Here is a 22,622-nt window from a genome sequence, read left to right on the forward strand (position 1 = left end):
TTTGATATTTATTTTATATATTTAAATGCCATTTAACAAAGAAAAAGCAACCAAAAAAATGAGTTCGCGTGTCACCTCTGACACGCGTGTCATAGGTTCGCCATCACTGCTCTATGAGGATAATTCATCTGTTACTTACGTGCCGTAAGGAAAACAGCCCTGGCTTCTATGGCATGATCTGTGTTGTGTTTGTTCCTATAGCTGCAAAGCAAAAGCACTGTCCTTGGCATATGGTAGGTCTCTGAGGAAAATGTTTGTGGCCAGACTCAGGAGACCAACAGCAAATGTTTGCACTAACCCTCCCCCCCTCCCCCGCCCAAGAGCCTCAGTGTATTCATCTGCAGGATGGGGATAAAGAAAGCCTCCCTTCCCTGCAGTCCGTGGGGTGGACTGAAGGAAATGCTGCTGTTAGTCTGGCGGCCGGGCAGTGGTGCAATGCCGTGGTGATGTCAGATGGCTGGCTGCCCCGTTCCGCCTAGTTTCTGGCCCCCCTGTCTTCCCGCCCCTGCCTGGGCCAGAGCCAGCTGCACACACCTGGCCATCAGAGAGACACATGGGGTTTCTGCCTTCTACCCTTAGGCTTCCCCTGCAGGCACCTTGTTCTCAAATATCCAGAACTTGAACCTGGAACCGAATACAACTACTTCTTCCCAGGGGAAAAAGTAAGTTAGAGATCTGGAGGTGGGAGCCCAGCCATCAGCCAATTCGCAACTCTAAGCCTTCCCACCCTGGGGCGGGGGGGAGGTGCTGATGCAGGAGAGAGGGGTCCGGGAAGACATGCACTGTCTCCGGTGCAGCGGGGTGAGGGGGAGGCTGGGGCAGAGCGGGTTGGGTATCGCTGGCATTCCACAGCCGGCTTTGGCCTTGCCGCTGAGTCAGAGCCCAGGGAGCTGCCCAGACCAGAGGAGCCTCAGAGTCGACTGTGGGCAAACCTGATAGCCCATCTGGAATCCATCCACAGCCTGCCTCCCTCTCCCACACCCTGAGCTCCTCGGAAGAGCCATAGTTCGGAAGCAGGGCCAGGCGCCTCCACCAGCAGGCCTGGCGGTCCCCCAGGTGCCAGCCACAGGCCCCCACGGCCCCCTCCTAGCTCTGAAAGCACAGGTCACCCAGGCACCCACTCCTGGCTGCAGCTCCTTCCCCTTCCTCTCAGCACCAGAGTGAGCTGGTCTTGTGGCTTCCAGTAGAGCAGGAGAAAGGGGAAGGGGACTCCGAGTCTTTCCCCAGGGGGCCTGGGAACATAGTCCCTTCCCTTTCAGAAAGAAGTTCAGATTGCCTTTTTAAAAAATGTATTTTTTATTGATTCAGAGAGGAGGGAGAGGGAGAGGGAGATAGAAACATTAATGACGAGAGAGGATCATCAATCAGCTGCCTCTTGCATGCCCCACACTGCAGGCTGAGCCAACCCTGACCAGGAATCGAACCATGACCTCCAGGCTCATAGTTCAACACTCAACCACTGAGCCAGGGGCCAGGCCAGATCGCCCTTAAGGTAGCGCCGGGCTTTCAGAACCCTCACGGAGGAGTCGACCAGCCCTCCTTGGCTGGCAGAGCCCTTAATCTCCTTGGATATCTGGTGCCCCCAGTCTTCCATCACTCCAGTATCCTAAGGGCTCAAGTTCTCACAGCACAGGGGTCTCGGGGTTGGAAGACATGGACAGTGCAAAGAGCAGGGACCACCAGCTGCCTGGAGCCTTGGGCTGTGTCCTCAGCTCTGCGGAGGGGTTTGCTCTGTGACCTTGTGGGATGCTTTTTCTTTCTCAGGGACCCAGTTTCCTTCCTCTATAATAGGATACCTCTCCCCTCCCTCCCCCCACGATGATCACAAGGCTTGTAGAAAAAGCATTTCAATGATAGAAACAAGCCCTGACCAGTTTGGCTCAGTGGATAGAGCGTCGGCCTGCGGAATCAAGGGTCCCAGGTTCGATTCCGGCCAAGGGCATGTACCTTGGTTGCGGGCACATCCCCAGTGGGGAGTGTGCAGGAGGCAGCTGATCGATGTTTCTCTCTCATCGATGTTTCTAACTCTCTATCCCTCTCCCTTCCTCTCTGTAAAAAATCAATAAAATATTTAAAAAAATGATAGAAACAAAAAATGGTAGGCTGTTACACATGGTAGTGCGGTGCCAGTTACAGCAACAAGTGGCAGCCTCCTTGTGGGGGACCTGACCCCCAGGGCCCTCTCCTGGGCCATGACAGGGAGTGCTCCCCAAAGCCTGGAGGAGAGGGTTTTATTTCCCCACTTTCCTGGCATCCCCCCCTCCCCGGGGTCAGTAGGCGTCCTGGTGGTCTTGTTGTAACCCACCGCATTTTAGGAACCTCTGACCGCCACCCAGCCAGCCTGTGGGTGGCCACCAATGGGCCTCTCCCTCCCTCTCACATGCAGACATGCGCACTGCCCTCTGTGAGCAAGGTGGGAAACCCCTGGGGCCGGTGCGCAGGAGAGCACCCTCCGCAGGGAGGATCCTGGGAGCCCGCAGAGACATGTCACCTGTTTGCCGGAGACCCTGGTGGGGTCAGGAGTCAGAGGCAGTGCAGACCACCTGCAGGGACCCAGGCCCCTTTGCCGACCACAGATCTCTTTTAACAACAAACTTTGGGAACGGCCTGTGTTCCTGGAGCAGCTTCCTGCTGCACAGTGTTTGCCTAATCTGTCTACCCCCAAATCCTCTCCAAACACCAGGTTTCCTGCCCTGCGCTGGCAATCAGCAAGCTCATTATCTGGGATTAGAGAGGGAACGGGGTGGGGGTGGGGTCCCTTCTAATTACAGGAAAAAAATTAGCTCAACTCCTGTCAGCAAGGCCACTGGGATTAGAACGAAGTCCAGGTCTGGACACAGGTCAGTGGGCAGGCGGGACTGCCCCTCGCTCTGGACTGGGGTCTTCTGCTCCTGACTGTTTCTGGGGGCTGGGATGAGGGTGGAAGGGGGGCTCCCAGAGCTTCTCTCTCAGGGATCGGGGAGACAGGTGTGGGCCGGCGTGAGAGAGAGAGGCAGAGAGGCAAAACAGAGGAAGACGGGGGATGTAATGGACACCCAGAGAAACTGGAATTGACAAGAGAATGACAAGGAAGGGAGGAAGGAAGAGAGCAGCAGGTGGGAGTTACAAGGAGATGGCTAGTGAAAACAGACAGACAGACACATGTTCCGAGACCTCCCTTTCTCTCCTCACATTTCCTGTGGCCAGCATTGCTGTCACTTTCCCTTTCAAGGGAGGACAGCAGGCAGGCAGGAGAAGCAGGCCTCCCCTGCCTTGCTTCTCCCTCTCTCCCCTCTCTCCTTCTTCTAGTACCCAGCTCACTGGCCCAGCTTCGCCACACTCCGTGCAGGTGGCCAGTGCTTTCGGCCTGGCCAGGGGACAAGGGTAGGGTGGGAGCTTGTGACCTGAAGGTGAGCCCCTCTGGTCACATGATGGGTTGGGTCATGTGACCCCAAACAGCTCTTGCCTTCTCTTCTGTGTGAAGAATCTCTTGGCTCGGAGAAACAGTTGTTCATTAATTTATTCATTCATTCTTCCATTTCACAAATAGGTAGGGGGCATTGTTATGGGCCAGACCCATAGCTGATCTAAGGATGTTTATTTTTATTAGCCCAACCGAAGGCTAATTGACCACTGGCTCTAGGTTTTACATGGAATCTGTCTCCTCACCTCTTTCCTCTCTTCTCACGCACCATCTTTATATACTTAACCATCTTGGGACTAGTCCAGGCCCTCAGATACACCCACTGGCTAACTCCTACCCAGAGACAAAGGATACAAGCACACAGTGCAAAGGCCTGAGACTATGTCAAGGCAGCATACAACAGAGGAAAAATGCAGCCATGCAAATAGTATATTTGTGCATGAATTAGTAATTATTTGTATATATTTCTACCCGCTTTTCAGATAAGGAATTAGGTAACTTAGAAGAAAAGATTTGGCAAACATATATCATGAAAATGAGCATGGAACTGGAAAATCCAAGCCACAGAGTGGAGTGGAAGTAATTATGTCAACAATAAAGCCCCTATGGGAACCATCACCCAGCATCAGATTTGGCCCGAGTCTCCTGGCAGCCAAGTCAAAAAGGGGAAATGGGATGAACTAGATAGAAATCCTTACTCTCTGATAGAAGCAGACCTATTTTTCAGGAGAGAGACAATTCCCAGATGTCACATTCTACCAGTGATTTATCATGTGAAACCTTGCACAGAAACTAGGAGAAAAGTTGGACATCAAAATTGGAAGCAACTTTTATGTGGCGATTTCTTACAATAACTCACGATAAGATGCCAAGGCTGTGACATCCATGGAATAATCAACATTCAATAAATTACTCTCCTGGAGTAACCAACAATAAGAAGGGAGGAGATAAGGCCATTAAGGAAAGTGAGGCTTGATGATTTAGCTTTTGTGATCCAAGTTTGTGGCTTGCCGGAGCTCCGACGTGATTCAGGGAGAGCTTGCAACCTTTTTAAAGCACCCCCTTCTGCTTGGCACGCTGCCAAAAGTTGAATAAAATGAACTCTATAGATCCAGCCTCTACGTCTGGGAATTTATCATTTTTGTTGCCACTTCCATAGGGGCGCAGACAGCTGAAAAAGACCATTAAAATGATAGTAAGATGGCAAACGGTGGTGCATTTTGGGGAGGCATGTGGCTTCATAGAAGCTCACGCAACCAAACCGACTCAGGTTCCAATCTCTGCCTGCCCCTTACTGGCTCTGTGACCTAAGGCGTGTTATGTAACCTCTCTGCGCCCCAGTTTCCTCGTCAGTGAGATGGGTTTGGGGGATTAACGTAGATATTTTGTGTAAGGAGCCTGGTGCCCTGTCCAACACATGATATGAGCTTAGTAAGTGGGAGCTTACACAGTCCAGGGTTGCCAAATAAGGCTGGATTCCTAGTGTGAGGCGTGGAACCCCGAGTAAGGCAAAGGGGAAGAGTTCTCTGATCCTCCCCAGGTGGCTGGGGACCCAAAGCCCCTTCTGAGGAATCCCTCAAAGCCATCAGCTCCCAATGCTTGCGACTATCTGAAGCCAATTCTGCGTGCTCAGACCTAGATTGCACCTCCCGAGGCCCCAGAATTCTCTCTTTGCTCTGTTTCCATCACAGCCTGACCGGGACATCCCTGTGCCTGCTTCCTCTCACCTCTTCGGAAACGTCCAGGAGTTGGGTTTTGCTGCCCAAGGTCATTGTTTAGGTCCATCTTTCCTTGCCCAGCCCCATGGTCTTCCCACACCTCAACCCTCAGGTGTGCCTCCGCTGCTTGTCATGGGAGATTCAGGTGTCAGGTGGGGATGACAGGTGTTCACTCCTGCCCCTCCTTGGGGCACCCTTGTCCAGACTGGATGTCAGCCACCCCAGGCAGCCTCCAGGCAACAACAAAAGGGGGTGAGGACAGGAAGCCCTGTGGTGTTTCCTGCCCATCCCACCACCCCTCCCTGGCAGCTGGCGACCCTAAACTCCCTTGACCACAGAGCTGGGCAGGAAGGGGAGACAGCGCCAGAGCATCCAGGTGTCGGGCCAGAGGCCAGGCGCACACCATCCCCTCTGCCCACCCTCTCTCCCTCGGCTTCTTTGCAGTGTCTCTGGTACTTTCCAGCCCACTGCCAAATTGTCAAAAGCTATGAGAGGCAAAGTGCTGTTCAGTTAATGATTCCAGTCCCTGGAGAGGAGACGTGCTCTTCTAGAAGAAAAAAATAGAGAGGAGTGGGGTGTGGGAGGGGCAGGAGAGGGGGATGCTTTAGTACTTTGCACAAAAGCTACACTGTCGCTCCTCGAAGCTCTTTTTAAGGAGCAGATTAGAAGTGGGTAGGTTTGCCCTGAGCAGCCTTCTCTCGGTGGGTAATGACGGGAGCCTCCCCCTCACTTTCTCTTTTTCACAAAGTAAAAAGGGTCTGAGTCAGACACTGCCATCCTTTCGGCCCCCGTGGCCTCAGCCTTCTGTGTCCCAGCACAAGTCCGATGCAGACCCTGGCCAACCCATTCCTTCAGCCACTCGGAGAGGCTGTCATCAAAAGCAGGCTGCACACTCCCCCAGTGCCAAGGGCTGAGCTCCTCTCCCTTCCCCCTTCTCCCCTCTTCCCCTTCATCCTCCTCCCCCTCCTCTCCCTTCTCCCCCTGCTCCCCCTCCTCCATCGCCTTCCTCCTCCCTCCCTCCTTCCCCTCCTTCCCCTCCTCTGCCTTTTCTCCTCCCTCCTCTCCCTTCTCCCACTCCTCCTCCCCCCACCTCTACTCCCTCCTCCTACCCTCCCATTACCCTCCTGCTCCCACCCCTCCCCTCTTTATGCTCTCCATCCTCTTTGCCCCTCCCTCCTCCCCCTCCTCCTTCCCCAGCTATTCCCCTGGAATAGACAGAGAGCAAGGGTGACCAGTTGCCCCAATGGGCCCCTGAAGGATTTCCTCTCTGCCCAGTTTTCCTCCTCAGTTGCGTCCCACACAAATCTCTGGATTGAAGGTAAATTCATCAAAACGTCTTTGCCTCCACGCAGCCTTTCCAGCGTCCCAACCGCTTTCACATTCCTTATCTCATTTGTTCCTGCCGCAGCCTTGTCTAGTGGGCAGTGCTGTTCTTATCAGTGCTGCAGGTGAGAGAAGTGAGAATGAACTCCCCGGCTGAGTGTCCCTGGGTGGCCTCCGCCCCAGCCAGTTACTAGTAAGACATCAGCCCTGACCAGACAGTCAGCACCTATAGGAAGGGAAGAAGGAAGTGTGGGGCCTAGAAGACCTAGAAAGCGAGCGGAAAATCTGGAAAGTAGCTGCGGAGGCGGACCTGTGTGTTCTTTAATGTCCAGCATCACCAGGTGTGACCCAGCTTCAGGGAGGATTTCTCTAAGGTTTTGTGTTCCATAGCATCGCCAGGAGCGTGCCCCGTGGCCATGGCCCCTGCCATCTGCTCACATTCATGCAGAGACTTGCACGGGGCGTAGAAATGCCCCCACCCTTTGGGCGCCGTGGTGTGCGGCTGTGCAAGGGCCAGGAGCACAGCATCCTGGAGAGTGGGAGCCCTGGGGGTCTGGAGAATGTGGGAGACGGAGGAGAATGGGCTGCACTTTGCTGACCGTTCAGCCCATTGGATATTCTCAGAGAAAAGGCAGTCAGTTTGGCCCTCACAAGGCCTCTGCTTCCCTCCTGCTCCCTCTCCAAGGAGATCCTGGCACCTGCTGTGCTGTTGTACCCAGCCACCAGCAAGGTCTGCGTGCTGGCACTGTGCCTGGCAGCTGTGGGGGCGTCAGTGCCAGGAGGGGTGGGCGTCAAGGAGAAGCAGGTGTCCAGCCAAAGAGAACAAGGTGACCGGGAAGGGTCCCAGGGAGCAGAGCAGAGCCAGCAGACCAGACAACCTTTGCTCACCACCCCACTCTGATTAGAATGATCTGGGCCCAGAAGAATAGCAATGAATTCATTAGGGGTCTGTTGTCACAGAGCCGCTCATTATTGAAGTCCCTCTGCTGGGAGGGGAGATGGGGAAAGGTGTGAAGGGGACAGCTATTCAAACAGAATCTTTGAAAGGAGCTAGACCCTCCCCCAGCTGCCTGCTCTGCCCTTGGGCTCTGCCAGAAAGACCCACAGAGCAGATACATGGGTACCCTGAGCCACCCTGTGTGGGCTGCTCCGGATTTCAGGATGTTCCGAAATCCCTTTCTGGTCTCACCCTTTTCTGGCCTCACCCCTTTCTGGTCTCATTCCTTTTCCTGTGACTCTGCGTCTCAGACCCCAGCTCTGACCCAACCCATCATCCTGACCTTACCAGCAGTTTTCAACCTGTGGGTCGCGACCCCTTTGGCAGTTGAACGACCCTTTCACAGGGGTCGCCTAAGACCATCCTGCCTATCAGATATTTACATTACGATTCATAACAGTAGCAACGTTACAGTTATGAAGTAGCAACAAAAATAATTTAATGGCTGGGTCACAACATGAGGAACTGTATTTAAAGGGCCAGAAGGTTGAGAACCACTGCCTTAACCCTTGCTTTCCGTCTGCCTTTGAGCCAGCACAGCTCCAGCTCCGTGGCCCTGGAGTTCTTTACCTAACAGCACCTTGAGTGTTTAGTGCTTTCCTTCTAAGAGCCCTTATAGGTCCAATAAGGAGGCAAAAAGACCGTTTCAACAGAAGCAAATGTGTGTAGTGTGTTTCAGTGCGAGCTCCAGAAGATTTGGTTTGGGGGCAGGGCAATGGCAGAGCAAGATTCCTTCTTTCTCCACCCATTCTTTTCTAGAGCTGGGGAAAGAGAGGCCTGGGAAAGTGAGGGCCCAACAGGCATAAGGTTCTGTTTCTTCCACCTCCCAGCTGTGTGACCTTGAGGAATTACCTCACCCCTCTGTGCCTGAGTTTCCTCATATATAACATGGGAATAGTAGAACCCTTAGGACAGTGATGACGAACCTTTTGAGCTCGGCGTGTCAGCATTTTGAAAAACCCTAACTTAACTCTGGTGCCGTGTCACATTTAGAAATTTTTTGATATTTGCAACCATAGTAAAACAAAGACATATTTTTGATATTTATTTTATATACTTAAATGCCATTTAACAAAGAAAAATCAACCAAAAAAAATGAGTTCGCGTGTCACCTCTGACACGCGTGTCATAGGTTCACCATGACTGCCTTAGGATGATGATGTCTAACAATCATAGGGGCTAAATATATGTGAGCCGTGGCTAATGTTCCCCTCCTGCCCAGACCCCAGAGCAGGATTCATTCATTCCATCAGCATGTGTCCTTGAGGGCCTGCTGTATGCACAGTAGTGCCAAATGCAGTGGGGCATATGAAGCTGTATAAAACACAGGGCCTGCTTTATGGGACTTACCATCTTAGGAACGATAACTGCATGTGTTTACCAGTGACTGTGCCAAGGGACACCGCTAGGTGCTATGAGAATTCAAAGGAGGGATCAGGACAGGCTTCATGGAGGAGGTGGCATTTGGATTGGGCCTTGAAGGATAGTCAGGATCTGGGAGTTAGAATGAATTGTCAAGCAAAGGCATCAAGACCAAAAACCTGGAGACATCATTGGAAAATGGTGAGATGGCCCTGTTAGCTAACCCCTACATGACTTTTCTAAATTACCAGTGGGGACAATTCAAGGTGTTCTGTGTGTGTGTGTGCATGGATGCATGCAACTATTCACTCTCTTCCATATTCCTAACTTAGTGTATGTTCATTATTTTAAAAAATTAGGAGCCTGAGATAAGCAAGAGAAAGAAAATGACAAACACCTGAAATGTAAGGGTTTTGCATACAGAAAAGGCAGGATCAAATAAGTGTTTTAAGAAGATTAATCTGGCAGTGTTTGGGAGGACAGATTAGAGCAGGAATATGCTAGAGGCAGGCAGATTTCTCAGGTTATTGCAGTCGCACAGATAAGAGGCAATAAAGACTCAGACCTCGCCCGCGAGCAATGGGAGAGAAATACAGAGACAGGGATGTGGTCTCCGCTTTTTTTTTTTTTTCCAGTTACCACACATTTGCTGCACTGTGGTATACACATGCCACACGCATTCTTTAAATGATTTTTCCTTTGAAAATCTCAGGGAGTCCCGTGCATTCAGACACAGCCCAGTGTCGGATTGCTGTGCACACCAATCTTGACCTCCCTTCTCATCCTCCCAGCCCGCAATGCCATCCTCAATGTCAATGCAAGCAAGAGATGACTGTTCCAGATTATAAAATGCAGGACAATGGTAGGCCATGGAGAAGAACGAGTTAATTAAAGAGGGTGACAACCCTCTCAGACACCCAGCCTTTGCTCTGTTTCCAGACTACAGGTGCCTGTCTTTGTCACCCTGGGGGAGGCAGCTATAGGATCTATTTTGTGTCCCAGGATTTAGCTCCAGGGGCACTCAGCAGGCTTGGGATGTAATTTTGAGTCCCACGGGCATCAGATGCGTCCTCTTGTTGGACTTACCGGTTGGAAAAACCGAGGCCTCAGAGTGTGGCCGGATGAACGACAGAGTCCAGGCCTTGGAATCAGGCAGACCTGCTCTGCGCTTCCCTCACCCCTGACCAGCTGTGTGATCTGGACACTTCACACTTCCTATTCTGTGGCATGGGGAGCCTGGCCCATAGAGGGTTCAAGATTATTCCTGCTAATATCTCCAACCTTTTGCACACTGATGGCCATGTTCAGTAGAGGTTCAATAAATCCTTTAAGCTAAATTGATGAAGGGAGAGAAATGGTTCGAGAGCCTGTGTAGCCCAGCCCGTGTGGCTCAGTGGTTGAGCGTCCACCTAGGAACCTGGAGGTCACAGTTCGATTCCCTGTTGGGACACATGCCCAGGCTGCAGGCTCAATATCCAGTGTGGGGCAGCCGATCAAGATTCTGTCTCATCATAGATGTTTCTATCTCTCTCTCCCTCTCCCTTCCTCTCTGAAATCAATAAAAATATATATTTTTTTAAAAGAAAGCCTGTGTAGATCTCGTCCCAGGGAGGGCTGGGTTCCCCTTACCTGCTCCTCCCTGGCAGTGTGATGGGGCCTTTCAAGGTCGTTAACCTGAGTGTCAGCGTGCCTAATGTTCACCACACCCTGTCCCTGAGTTGGGTGAGGAAGGCTGCACCGACCCCCACAGGGGCCCTAAAGGACGGTTCTAAATCATTCATTCAATCCTGAAGCAGCCGGGGCGTCCCCAGGCGGGAACCTGTGTGCAGTGCCTGGAGCCCCACATATTAGAGCTTTGGGTCAACGGAGATTCTGTTTGGCAGCAGTTGCTCATTATTCTTTATTAATTCCTCCTCCCATCCCTCTACGCTCCCCCCAGCTCTGTGCACGCTCCCTGTGAATTATTGCTTTGCCACTGCGTGATGTGATTTCATCTGAGGCTGCTTAATGCCTTGGCTGTCCCTGGCTGTGTTTATCTTATTTGTTTCCCAGAACAATCAAGTGCTTCCTCTGCCCCTGGCAGCTTCATCCTGTTCCCGGAGCCTCCTGACCTGCCCAGAGTCTTGAGTTGGAGCAACACTGAAAGGTGGGGCTGGTCTGAGACCAAGCCCTGTACTCAGAAACTGCCCCACCCATGCCATTCACCTGCACAGGCTCCTGTCCCTTCCCGCCTTGAAGCTCAAAGCCCTTCGTGACAGGCAGTCCCCAGAGTTGGATTCTTTTGCTTCTGGGTTGTTGTTGTTTTTTAAAAAATATATTTTATTGATTTTTTTACAGAGAGGAAGGGAGAGGGATAGAGAGTTAGAAACATCAATGAGAGAGAAACATCGATCAGCTGCCTCCTGCAGGCTTCCCAGTGGGGATGTGCCCGCAACCAAGGTACATGCCCTTGACCGGAATCGAACCTGGGACCTTTCAGTCTGCAGGCCGACGCTCTATCCACTGAGCTAAACCGATTAGGACTGCTTTCTGGGTTTTGATGTCCTTTTCCCCTGAGTCTAAAGGGAGAGGCTCCTGGGATAGGCGCGTCAGTGCCCTGGTGGAGCGCAGTGAGCCACTAACCTCAGGAAGGTGGGAAGCAGAGGCTGCTCTTCTCAGGCCTATGGGCAGCAGGGATCCGTGATTGCCGGGCCCTCCACCCCTGGCTGAGGAGGAGCAGAGAAGCCACGATTTAGGGAAAAGAAAAAAAAAACCACTCCCCACTCCAGCCAACCTCCAACCCAACTCCTGAACACTTACTTTACCCATAGTAAGTGCTCAATAAAATGTTCACACCATCCACTATCCCCTGTCACAAGCCAGGCTCTCAAATCTCAGGCCGTCCCAAGGTGCAGAAGTCCAGTGCTTCCTCTTAGACCCTGCACCATGTTTCAGAAGAAAGCCCTCCATGGCTTGGCCCTCTGAAGTCCAGGAGCCTGTAGTCCCATGCACCCCTCACGTGCAGTTTAGTATTGAGGGCAGATTACTAACATGCACAGAAATAGAAGTGATTGTACATGGAAATGTCATTCTCTAATGTCAGAGCCCCAGTGAGTAACCGACAGCTCTCCAACTCTCTAGGGACCAGTGTTGGGAGCGTATATGTGTGTGTATGTGTGTGTATGTGTGAGGGTGTGTGTGTGTGTGTGTTGTGTGTGTGTGTGAGGTGTGTGTGTGGGTGTGTGTGTGTGTGGTGTGTGTGGGGTGTGAGGGTGTGTGTGTGTGTGTGAGGGTGTGTGTGTGGTGTGTATGAGGGGGTGTGTGTGAGGGTGTGTGTATGTGAGGGTGTGTGTGTGTGTGGTGTGTGTGTGTGTGTGTGTGTGTGAGGGTGTGTGTGTGTGGTGTGTGTGTGGGTGTGTGTGTGTGTGGTGTGTGTGGGGTGTGAGGGTGTGTGTGTGTGTGTGTGTGTGTGAGGGGTGGCCAGAATTCTCCAAGTTCAGCACGTCTTAGTGACCTCCTTCCTTTTCATGGGCAGGCAGATCCTGGGCCTTGTCTTCCCTCTTCCCCTCCTCTCCTGGATCAGTGCAACCCACTGGCCAAGTTTTCAGGCTTCCCTGTCCCTCTCCAATTAGCCAAGCATTTAGGGCCAGGTGCCCGGCTGTCCTCCGGGAGCCTCGCCTGCTTGGCTATGACTCTGGATGGTTAGTTGATGTTTGCACAGCTCCAGAGGGTGGGGGGCGGGGGTCGAGCCCAAGGTGCCCTGGAAGTTGCTGCTGCTTGTGTGTGTGTGTGTGCATGTGTGTGCGTGTGTGTGTGTGTGTGTGTGTGTGCAGGATAGAGGGAAGAAGAATCTCAGAGACTGAACTTACTAAAGACTTCCGTCTATAAATAATCCGGGTCATGAAGCTGTACAGAAATAAACTTCAGCATGAATCCCTTCTCTCAGCACTAAATGCACAGCTGCGGACACACTCGCTCATTAACTGACTACTGAGTTCAGTCTGGGCAGCACCGGGCTTTCTCCACCTTGCCCTCTTTAAAGGTCTAAATGTGCGCGTGCATGCACACACATGCACATACATATGCACATGCATGCACACACATGCACACATTTATATACCATGCAACCCAGAGTGCTGAGGCAGAGAAACAATCAAGTCACAAAGGCCTCTTCCACAGTGAATTTTAGGACAAATGGTGACAAGGGCTGGAATTGCTGAGCCCTCAGTAACTGCGTGTCAGGTCTGCAACCCCAAGTTTCCAAGAAGCCTGGCCTCACACGTGACAACAACTGTTTCATATTTACATCACGCTTTAAACTTTGCAAAGAACTCACATTTCCGCCTCTGCTTTTCAGTTGAGGCGTCACCTCCTTCAGGAAGCCTCCCCTCACGGCTCCAGACGAGGTGCTGTCCTGCCCCACAGGCTGGCCTCCCCAGGCTCCCATGTGTTTGTGAAGAGGGTAGAATTGTCCATGTCCCTGTCCCTTGGGCTTCCTAAGAAGATCCTTTCCCACAGTGTCCCCTGGCTCACCATAGGCATGTACTAAATGCCTACAGGATGATACTGAAATCCATAGCTAATAACTCATTTCATTCTCACGACATCTCTTCTGAGCTAGTCAGGACAGGCGCTACCACTCTCATTTGGCAGCAATGGAGACCATTTCACAAACAAGTGAAGCGAGTTGCCTGAAGTTACGTAGCCAATTACTGAGAAAGGTGGGATTCCATTCCAGCCCTCCAGACGGGGACCAGTGCCTCCCACTGTGTGGGGATCCCTCTCACACACACCTGCTTCCTACTGGGGAGGCCCAAGGAGAGAATTCCCGATTCTACTGCTCATCAGCTGATCTTGAAAAAAATGACTATGACTATGACTACTACTAATCAAGTGATATTAGAGCATCACATTCCAAGCAAAGGCACCATAATTTAGGACTAACTAGAGAAGAAATTGATGTACAAGAGGAAGTTCGGGGGGGGGGGGGGGTGGCTATAGGTAAGGTAGTTAATTGGATATGCTGATTTGAATTGGATGTTCAGGTAAAGAGGCTGCCATTAATTTCTGCACAGACCTTGCTGTGATTTAAAGGGAAGCTACTAATAGGATTACTATTTCATTCTCATTTCCAAGAGGCCCCTCCCATCTGGGGAAAGGACAGTAAATCTCCCCTGGATTTCACAGCCCCAACGCCATCCCTGAGAAATGGCCTTTTTAGCCACCAACCAAATGAGATTTGGAGTTTATCATTGCCTCCCAGGAAAGAGGTGACTGTCCCACTTTGGCCTTGGGGTCTGAAGGAGGAAGAGTGGGCAAGGAGAGAATTTGGACATTTAGCCACAATGAACAGCTAGAGTGGCCCAGTGTTATCCTTTCTTAGGAGAATCAAGGTTTGTGTGTAAATGAATCCCCTTCTACCACCCTTATTAGCCATGTGGTCTTGGCCTAATTCAGTTTAATGTTGTCTTCGTGGGCATTGAAACTTTGCCCTGGGGACACAAGCTTAAAACTGAATGGAACTGTCACTTTGTGGGCCACCACACAATAGACTCAACCAGGTGGATTTTAAAATCCCACTTTTGTTTGGGACTCTCTGACAGCCCCTCACCATCACCCTGGGTCTGGCAGGGATGGGGGACAACTTTGAAACTCAACCCTTGTTCAATCCAAGACAGAACAATCTGGGCAGAGAAGATGAAAAGTGGGCCAGGAGGCCTGGGGGTCAAAGAAAAGGAGGTGGGGCCAGGGGCTGGCAGGCAGAAGGCAGGGGAGGCCAACTGGGCCGCAGAGGTCTTTCCCCGCCCTAATTCCCTTTGCTTTCTCTGGCTGACCTTGAACCCTACCCGCCCCCCCCCCCCCCCAGGAGGACCCTCCTACCTAGCCCATAGCCCCCTTCAGCCATGCCCTTCCTCTGGATAACACCGGCTGGGAGCCAGATGGAGCCCCCGTTCCACCAATACTAGTTGCGTCCTTTGAATGGAAGGGTTTGGATGAGATGTGCTCCAAAGCCCTTGTCTCTCAGCAGTCTGTGGTTCTCCACTGACAGGGCCCAAGCAGATTGCTTCTTCCTGTTACTCAGAGGGGGAAACTGAGGCTCAGAGAGACAAGGTAACGGACCTAAACGTATACCCGTAAGCAGAAATCAAGGCCAGGCAAGAACAGAGCCAGACCAGAAACCCAGGAACCCTGAACCGCAGACCCGTGCTCTGCCCACTTCGGTGTGTTGCCAGAGGGAGCAAAGGGAATTAGGGCAGGGAAAGACCTCTGTGGCCCAGTTGGCCTCCCCTGCCTTCTGCCTGCCAGTCCCTGGCCCCACCGCCTTTTTTTGACACCCTCCCCCCCCCCCCGATACCCCCGCCACGGCCTCCTGGCCCACTGTCCATATTCTCTGCCCTCCTGAAGGTTTCTGGGAAAGTCGCACAAGCTGGGGGCAGACAGCATGGAATGAGAGTCAGAGTGGGGGCTGGGTTCCCTGGGCAGTGCCGCTCTTCTCTCTGGGCATTTAGACTGAATGCAATAGGATAGCTTAGTTCAGGTTCAGCTCCAAGAACATTTTCTGTTCTGGTTTGGTTTTAGCTCTGACGTTTGAGCGTTATGCAGATTTGATTCTGGCTTTCACTGGTTTATTAAAAGATTGGGGTTGCAGATGGGAATAAAAAACAAAACACAACACATCTGCTTAGGTCTCTGATTCAGTAAGAGGTGAATGGCTGGGATTGGTCCTAACTGGGATGCTGCAGAGGATGTGATGAAAAGGTGCCTTTGGCGCAATCCCAGCTTCCACCTCGCCGTGGGTACCATCTAGTCCCAGACACCAGAGAGGGCGGGCCAGGCGTGTGGTGTTCCTCCTTCTGACTTTGTGTCCAGGCCTTGCTGGGGGTCCAGGCAGGTGCCCAGGCTTGTGGGGAGGGAGGCTGCTCTGCTTGGCAGAGGGGTAACTGGCCTCCCGGGCAGAGAGATCCTGGGCCAGGCCGGAAGGAGGGGGCAGGTTCTGCAGCTCCTGGGCCTGAGCCAGAGCCTTGGAATCTCACAGGAGAGGAGCAGCTGTCGCAGGGAGGGTGGCGAGAGTCACTGGACACTTCCTCTTGAGAGGAAGAACGGAGCCGGGACTTCCCATGATGTAGAGATAGAAGGCTGAGGTCAAGCCAACCAGGAGTCCTGACAGCTACCTCTTCCCTCTTCCTCTGGCAACAGCACAAGAACTTTTGTGACTAAAAGCTACCACTTCTGGAAGAGTCTCATGGAAATTTGGTATCTGTCCATCTGAGAGAGAGGGCTGCTTTGAATGCTAAGGGGAACCAATTTAATGGTGGGGTGTTTTCCCACATAAAGATCCTGGCCCTTCACTCTTCTTGAGTCCATAATCAGATTTGCTCAGGGTGCAGGGCAGTAGCCTCAGCCCCATAGCATCATCACTGACCCCACAGTCTTCCTCCATCCTGTGAGAATGAATTCAATGGTGCCTGGCCCCTCCCCTGGAAGGAGGGGCTTAGTGACAGTTGCCAAGGCAACAGCTATGAACAGCAGGAAGCTACTAGCCAGGCAGAAAAGAGGCAAAGGAGAAGCTTAGGGGAAACAGGAGAGTCTTGCCCACTAAGGGAGGTACTTGGGTAGGAATGGCTAAGAGCAGAATTTCTTTGGTTCCATTGAGGCTACCTCCTCACCTTCATCTCAACCATCAAAGTGATGAGAAGAAACAATATCCCCTATTCCAGGCCCTGCTCTACTGTTCTCACTCTGGGGCTGGGCACAAGGCCTCAGGCAGGAATCTGCTGTTTCTGCCACTAGGAAATCCAGGGCCCCATGGTTCCCCATTCACAGTGGGCTTATGGTCTACCTCCCGCCCACTCCAGTCCAATTCCATTGCAGCAGGTTCAGACCATGCCCTGGCTCAGGCCCTTCAAGTAGGCCATTGTCAGGAGGGTAGAGAAATAGGAATGGAAGCACTGGTCCTCCTTCCCCAACTCTGCAATAAGTAATGCTCTTAACCCTCCCTACTCGGCCAGTAGGAACTGAGGCTGCCTCCACCTGTCCATCCTGACATGTTACCTGTGGCATCAGGCATCAGGCTCAGCCCTTGGGATGAATAAGCCATGTCCTCCCCTAGGGAGCTCTCTCTCTATGGGGTGGGAGAAAGGGGCAGAGGGAAGGAGATGGTTAGAAAGGGGATTGAGATAGGAAGGCTTAATCTTAAAATCTTCCAAAGAAAATGTCTTTTGACTTCATTTTGAGTTGGCACTAAAGAGTCCATAATACTTTATCAGTTGGTTTGTAGTTCATGTCCTTCCAACAAGTATTTTTCAAGCATTCCCTTCTATCCATTAACAGCTATGTCCCCAGCCCCATTCTAGTCCTCAGGGTTAGAGGGTTATAAGAGAAATAGAAATGTTAATGGACATCTGCACATGTGAAACAATTAGAGAACAATTTAAATAGGTCACCAATACACGTTGGCTAGTACATAGACGATGAACAGATCAATTGATTATAATTCTAGAACAAAATGCCTGCTAGGAAAAAAGGCATCTGAGTGAAGTGCAATTAGTGTGGGGAAGAGATTGAGGAAGACTTCATGGAGGAGATGGGGCTTGAGCTAGAGGGGTTTCCAGGAGTAGAGGACAAAGAAATGAGCCACCGGTAAGGATTGTTGGTCAACAGTCAACTGCTCTGCTGGGAACAAGAAACCTAGGATGGGAGCACATTCGAACCAAGGACCCCGGCCACCAACTTTTGGATGACCTAGGCCAGTGATGGCGAACCTTTTGAGCTCGGCGTGTCAGCATTTTGAAAAACCCTAACTTAACTCTGGTGCCGTGTCACATATAGAAATTTTTTGACATTTGCAACCATAGTAAAACAAATTTATTTTATATATTTAAATGCCATTTAACAAAGAAAAATCAACCAAAAAAATGAGTTCGCGTGTCACCTCTGACACGCGTGTCATAGGTTCACCATCACTGACCTAGGGACGTCTCCCCACCGAGTCTCAGTATTGTATACATATACTGCTTAGACTAGATTCGTGCTTCTCAAACCCTCAGATCAGCAGCATCACATCACCTGGGAATTTATTAGAAATGAAAATTCTCAGGCCTTATTCCCACCGAAATCAGAAACTCTGGGCATGGGCCCAGCCACGCATTTACCAACCCTCTCCCCTGGTGATTCTCAGGCTTTGAGAACCACGGGGCTACATCAGTGCTTCTGGACTCTGGCTGCTCATTAGATTCACCTGGGAAGCTTTGAAATACAAAAAGGATGCCCAGGCCCCACCCACAGAGGCCCTGATGAATGGACCCAGCCCTGACATCCACGTTTTCTAAAACTCTCCAGATGATGTTTATGTGCAGCCAGGACTGAGAAGCGCTGGACGAGATGACGTCCGAGTCCTTTCTGACTTATGACCCTGGGATGGGCTCTGAGAGCCGGATTCCTGGCTCACCAGATCTCACCGAGTGGACCTGCAGACATTCAGGGGCTGTTTGGGAGCAGACAGACCTTCCTAAGATCCAAAAACCTTGCACCTCTTGGCTAGCTTTTTGGTGGTTTGTGTGTTGTCCCACTATTCTCCCTTACGTGCCTGAGACAGAAACCCTGTGCAGATGTTGACTCTCTCACCGCAAACACAGATGAGTGTACACAAGCACACACTCACTTGCACATACACTCATCATCCTGTGCTATAAATGCCTGTAGACACACACAAGAATGACCACATTGGAATATTCAAAATCACACTTAAGGGCTTATGATACACACACAAATAAAGCCACCAATAGAAATCCCAGACTCTGCACACTCAGAGCACGTGGGAAAGGATGCATCTTAGTGGAACTGGTCTATTTGAGCTAAGGGGCACCTCTGTCTTCCCTGCAGCCTCGCCTGGGTCAGGGCAGCAACTGGTGGTGGGGTGGGGTGGGGTGGGGTGGGGTGGGGTGATTATCTTCTGTAAAACTCCTGGGGCTGAGGCCCACCCACAGGAGACTGCTGAGTGCAGATGCTGAGGATGCCCTTGTTTCTTGTGCAGATTCGAGCTGATGGTCCCCCCCATGGCGGGGTTCAGTATGAGATGGTGTCTGTGCTCAAAGACGGGAGCCCCATCCTCCGGGACATGGCCTTCTCCACCGATCAGCGCTACCTGTACGTCATGTCAGAGAGACAGGTAAGTGCTGGCGCCTACCCCTCCTTTCTGAAGCCCAGAGGAGCTGATAACCTGTGACCTTTATACAGAAGCTGTTGCATCGAACAAGGGAGACCTCTGGGCTTGCTACTCAGGGGCCTGGGAGAGGCAGAGTCCAGGGAGGCTCCTGCAGGGAGCCAGAGAGAAGCATCGGGGGCCAGCCACTTCCCGCAGGCTTCTCTCTAGGCCACAGCCCCTGTCGCAGAGCGTCATGAACAGCCCCGCAGGAACGGGCCAGACTGCGCGGAGCAGCTTGGTGTGATTAGGAGGTAGATTTACTGCTCCCGGGCCCACAGAGTCTGCTGCTTGAGGGAGCCAGAGAGGTGTAAATAATCCGGGCCTCCGGGGCTGGGCCCAATCCTGGGAGAGACAGACCCAAGAGAGGGCCTCCCGCCCAGGAGATAAAAATCTTGGCCTGCGCCTTAGATGAGGCAGGGTAGAAGCTGGCCAGCACTGAGAAGCTGAAGCTCTGCCTGAGAGATAGAATTCTACCCTCTGCTGGGCAACCGCTGACCAGGTTCCCCACCCTCTGGGCTAGAGCATTATTTCCCAGGATTGTATCTGCTCTGAATATGTGTGAGCAGAGAGAAGGCAAATGTAAGGAGAGCCATGGTGAAGGGCAAGATGGGGGATTCTCCAAATCAATGGAGATGCAGAAAGCAAAGTCCTTAGGAAAGGCTGGTTTTATCCATTCATTCAGTAAGTGGGTCAGCAGTTGTTCAGCAGCATTGATGGTCTTGACGTTGACCTGAACACGGTAAGCAAGACAAAGGCCAAAGATAGAGAAAAAGGACTGCGATTCTGTCTTGGTGCTGAGGACAATGACTTAGGCGAGACAAGGATGCTGGGCTAGAAGTCCAGCAAACTTTCACAAGGTGCCTTCTAGCTCGTGTGTCATTCTCAAAATACTCTGCCAGGATTCCAGGTGTCCTTGATCAGCATCACCCAGAGTTCTCTTTCCCTCCTTTCTCTCTGAATGTAAGAATTCTGACTCCGGGGATGATGGATGAGTGGAGGGAGGAACGAAGAGGCGAATGGGCACATGACAGCATGAGGTGGAGCAGTGATGCAGCTCTAACTTGAAAATTACTTCTGGAGAATAGACGGCACAAATCATATGCTAATGACATGCAAATTACATCCAGATCCTCTTGAACCCACCTGTCTTCTTACCTCCTTTCATGTGGCCCCTGCAGTTGAGGCATAAACAGGTCCAGATGGGAACCTGGTGGAGCTGGAGGAGGCTCTGCCTGACCTTCAGTGGGAAAGACAGTCTTGGAAGTAAACACTGACCTATCGTTCCAATAAAACAGTTGGTGAGCCCTGAAAAACCATCACTTGAAATATATTTATTGGGAACAATGTACTGGGAAAATATCAAAAGGAACGGGGCTCAATCGCTACCCTGAAGTTGCTTACAGTCTAACAAGGAAGAGACATATACCCAGAAATCTATAACATCAGGTTTAAATCTATAAATATTCCGCGTTTTCTTCCTATTTTTTTTTTCTTATAAACCAAGGGTTATTTCTTTAAAAAAAATGGTAGATGCTCACTATACAAATTTCAACAATACATATGGAAAACAAGGTAACAACCAGTCCCCAGACCCACTACCCAAAATGTAACACCTTGTTAGCAGTTGGTGAACACCATTCCAGACACTTTCTACAAGAAAACGGACAGATAGAGGGAGGGATGGATAGATGGCAGTCTGGATGGGTGGGTGAAAGGATGGTCCGAGGGATCAAATAGACCCCCCTTATACATGATATTTGCAAAAGGCATTATGTATGGCTGAGGACCAGTGGGTAACCCTGGGTAACAGCACTTTCTTGGGTAAAAGCTCTGAGCCCACTGAAGTGGAAAAACAGAAACAGCAAATCGAAGTGACCAATGAGACCTTAGTCAAGGCATCCGTTTTTCGGGTGCATATCTGTTTCTCAAATAGGATGCTTTCTGAAATTGCATTTGAAATGTGGCCAAAGACACCTAGGCCAGGGATGGAGGCTGATGAGTGGCCGTTAGAGAATATAAGGGCCTCTTGAGGCCATCTCTTGTGTCACCTTTGAGAGCATCAGTTCTGGCTAAACCAAGTGTCGATGTCACTTATTTCTAAATGTCCTATCCTTCTGCCTCAGCTGCATCAGACAGAGGGGCTCAGTAGTAGCCAGTCACACTGAGCAGATATAGGAATAGTTTGGGTTGAATGCCATGGGGCTGTCTCTAGTAGGTGACATATACCAGGTGGAGCTATGAGCAGCAGGCAGAGTCTAAGGGGGATTTGTGGTGGAGCTCTGAGGCCTGTCGCCCGGGGAGCTGTAAATCATGTAGAAATAGGTAGCCAGGTGATTTCACCAGGGGCTGGGGCCAGGGATGAGGGCCAAGAACAGCTCAGGAAGCCCATCTGTCTGAGTCTGAGCAGCTATGAGCACAGAGTGTTCACAGACAGACAGCTCGGACCTCCTAAAGGAAGCTCTTTAATGTATGTTAACAGAACAACCAATGAAAATGCGATCAGATGACTTGGGTGCTAGCCCAGCGTTCGCTATAACCGGAAGTATGGCCCTCGCACAGCTCCAGTTACCTCCCTTATAAAATAAAGGAGTGGCATCAGATAACAGGGTTGTCTCTGAAGTCCAAAGCTCCAATTTGGATCCTATCTCAACATTTTCTAGCTGGGCGGCCTTTTATAAGTCAGTTCGCCTCAGTGTGTCTTGGGTCAACGTGAGGCTCAGTGGGGACCACAGAGGGGAATCTGGTTTCCAGTGTCCATGTGAAGATTTTATGTGGCCCCTTCCAGCTCTCAGGCTCTCTGATCCCATGACTCAGGAGGGTGGTGGCAATGAGTGTGATTAGAAGGAAGTGAAGTGGCAGGTGGCACACCCAGGAGGCCCCAGGCTGATCAGGAGGCCTGTGTTCTAATCCTGGTCCCATTTCTAACAAGTTGGGTGGCCTGGCCCCTTAACTGTGCAGAGACTCCGTTTCCTCACCTATAAAGATAGAGAGAATCAATCCTAGTCTCCAGTCTCTCTCAGATTTTAAAGAGACTTATTTAAGGTCTTGGCCCAGGGACTCTTCTCTCCAGAAGACAACACCAAAGCCCAGTAGACGGCCTTCAAAGTTCACGAGACCGTGTGTACTCATATGGACTTCTTCCCTGAAGGGGGAACACTGCAGAGAGGGAGCAATGCTGGTGGTTGTGGCTAAGTGTGTCTCTATTTTGAGGCAGTGACTTAAGGCTTTGGAGTTCTCTGGAAGGCCTGAAACCTTACAAGACATCATGGGAATGTGCCTTCCCATCTCCAGGCAGCCTACTCTCACCCCTGTCTTCACCTTGTCCCCCACAGCTCTGCTCTCTCTGTTCCCCTCCCCAGCCCCAAACATGGCACCCTATTGTATTCAGGACACAGTGTGAGAGTAGAATGAAGTCTCAAGTCTTAAGGTCCACCTATAGAGGCTTTCATTTTCCCACAGAGCTAAGAAAATTCAATATAACTCATTCATTCTCTCTCTCTCTCTCTCTCTTTCTCTCTCTCTCTCTCTCTCTCTCTCTCTCTGTGTGTGTGTATATGTTGATTAAATGTAATTAAAAAATGGAATAGGACTAATCAGAAGTGTTGGATCATTAGTGCCACTGCCTAACAAGTTGAG

The 22,622-nt window shown here is 51.2% G+C and overlaps 1 protein-coding gene across 1 annotated transcript in view; it reads left to right on the forward strand.

The window, feature by feature from the left end:
• The window catches only part of PLXNA2 (plexin A2), a 208,770-nt gene that overhangs the window by 76,880 nt on the left and 109,268 nt on the right, over window positions 1-22,622 (forward strand). The window contains exon 4 of the mRNA XM_070397301.1: window positions 18,816-18,950. Within this exon, the coding sequence (XP_070253402.1) occupies window positions 18,816-18,950 (135 nt within the window). The remainder of the gene's footprint in view (window positions 1-18,815; window positions 18,951-22,622) is intronic.

Source organism: Myotis yumanensis, unplaced genomic scaffold (genome assembly GCF_028538775.1).
Source record: "Myotis yumanensis isolate MYYU_CA2020_CCGP unplaced genomic scaffold, mMyoYum1.0.hap1 SCAF_17, whole genome shotgun sequence".
NCBI classification, from domain to species: Eukaryota; Metazoa; Chordata; class Mammalia; order Chiroptera; family Vespertilionidae; genus Myotis; species Myotis yumanensis.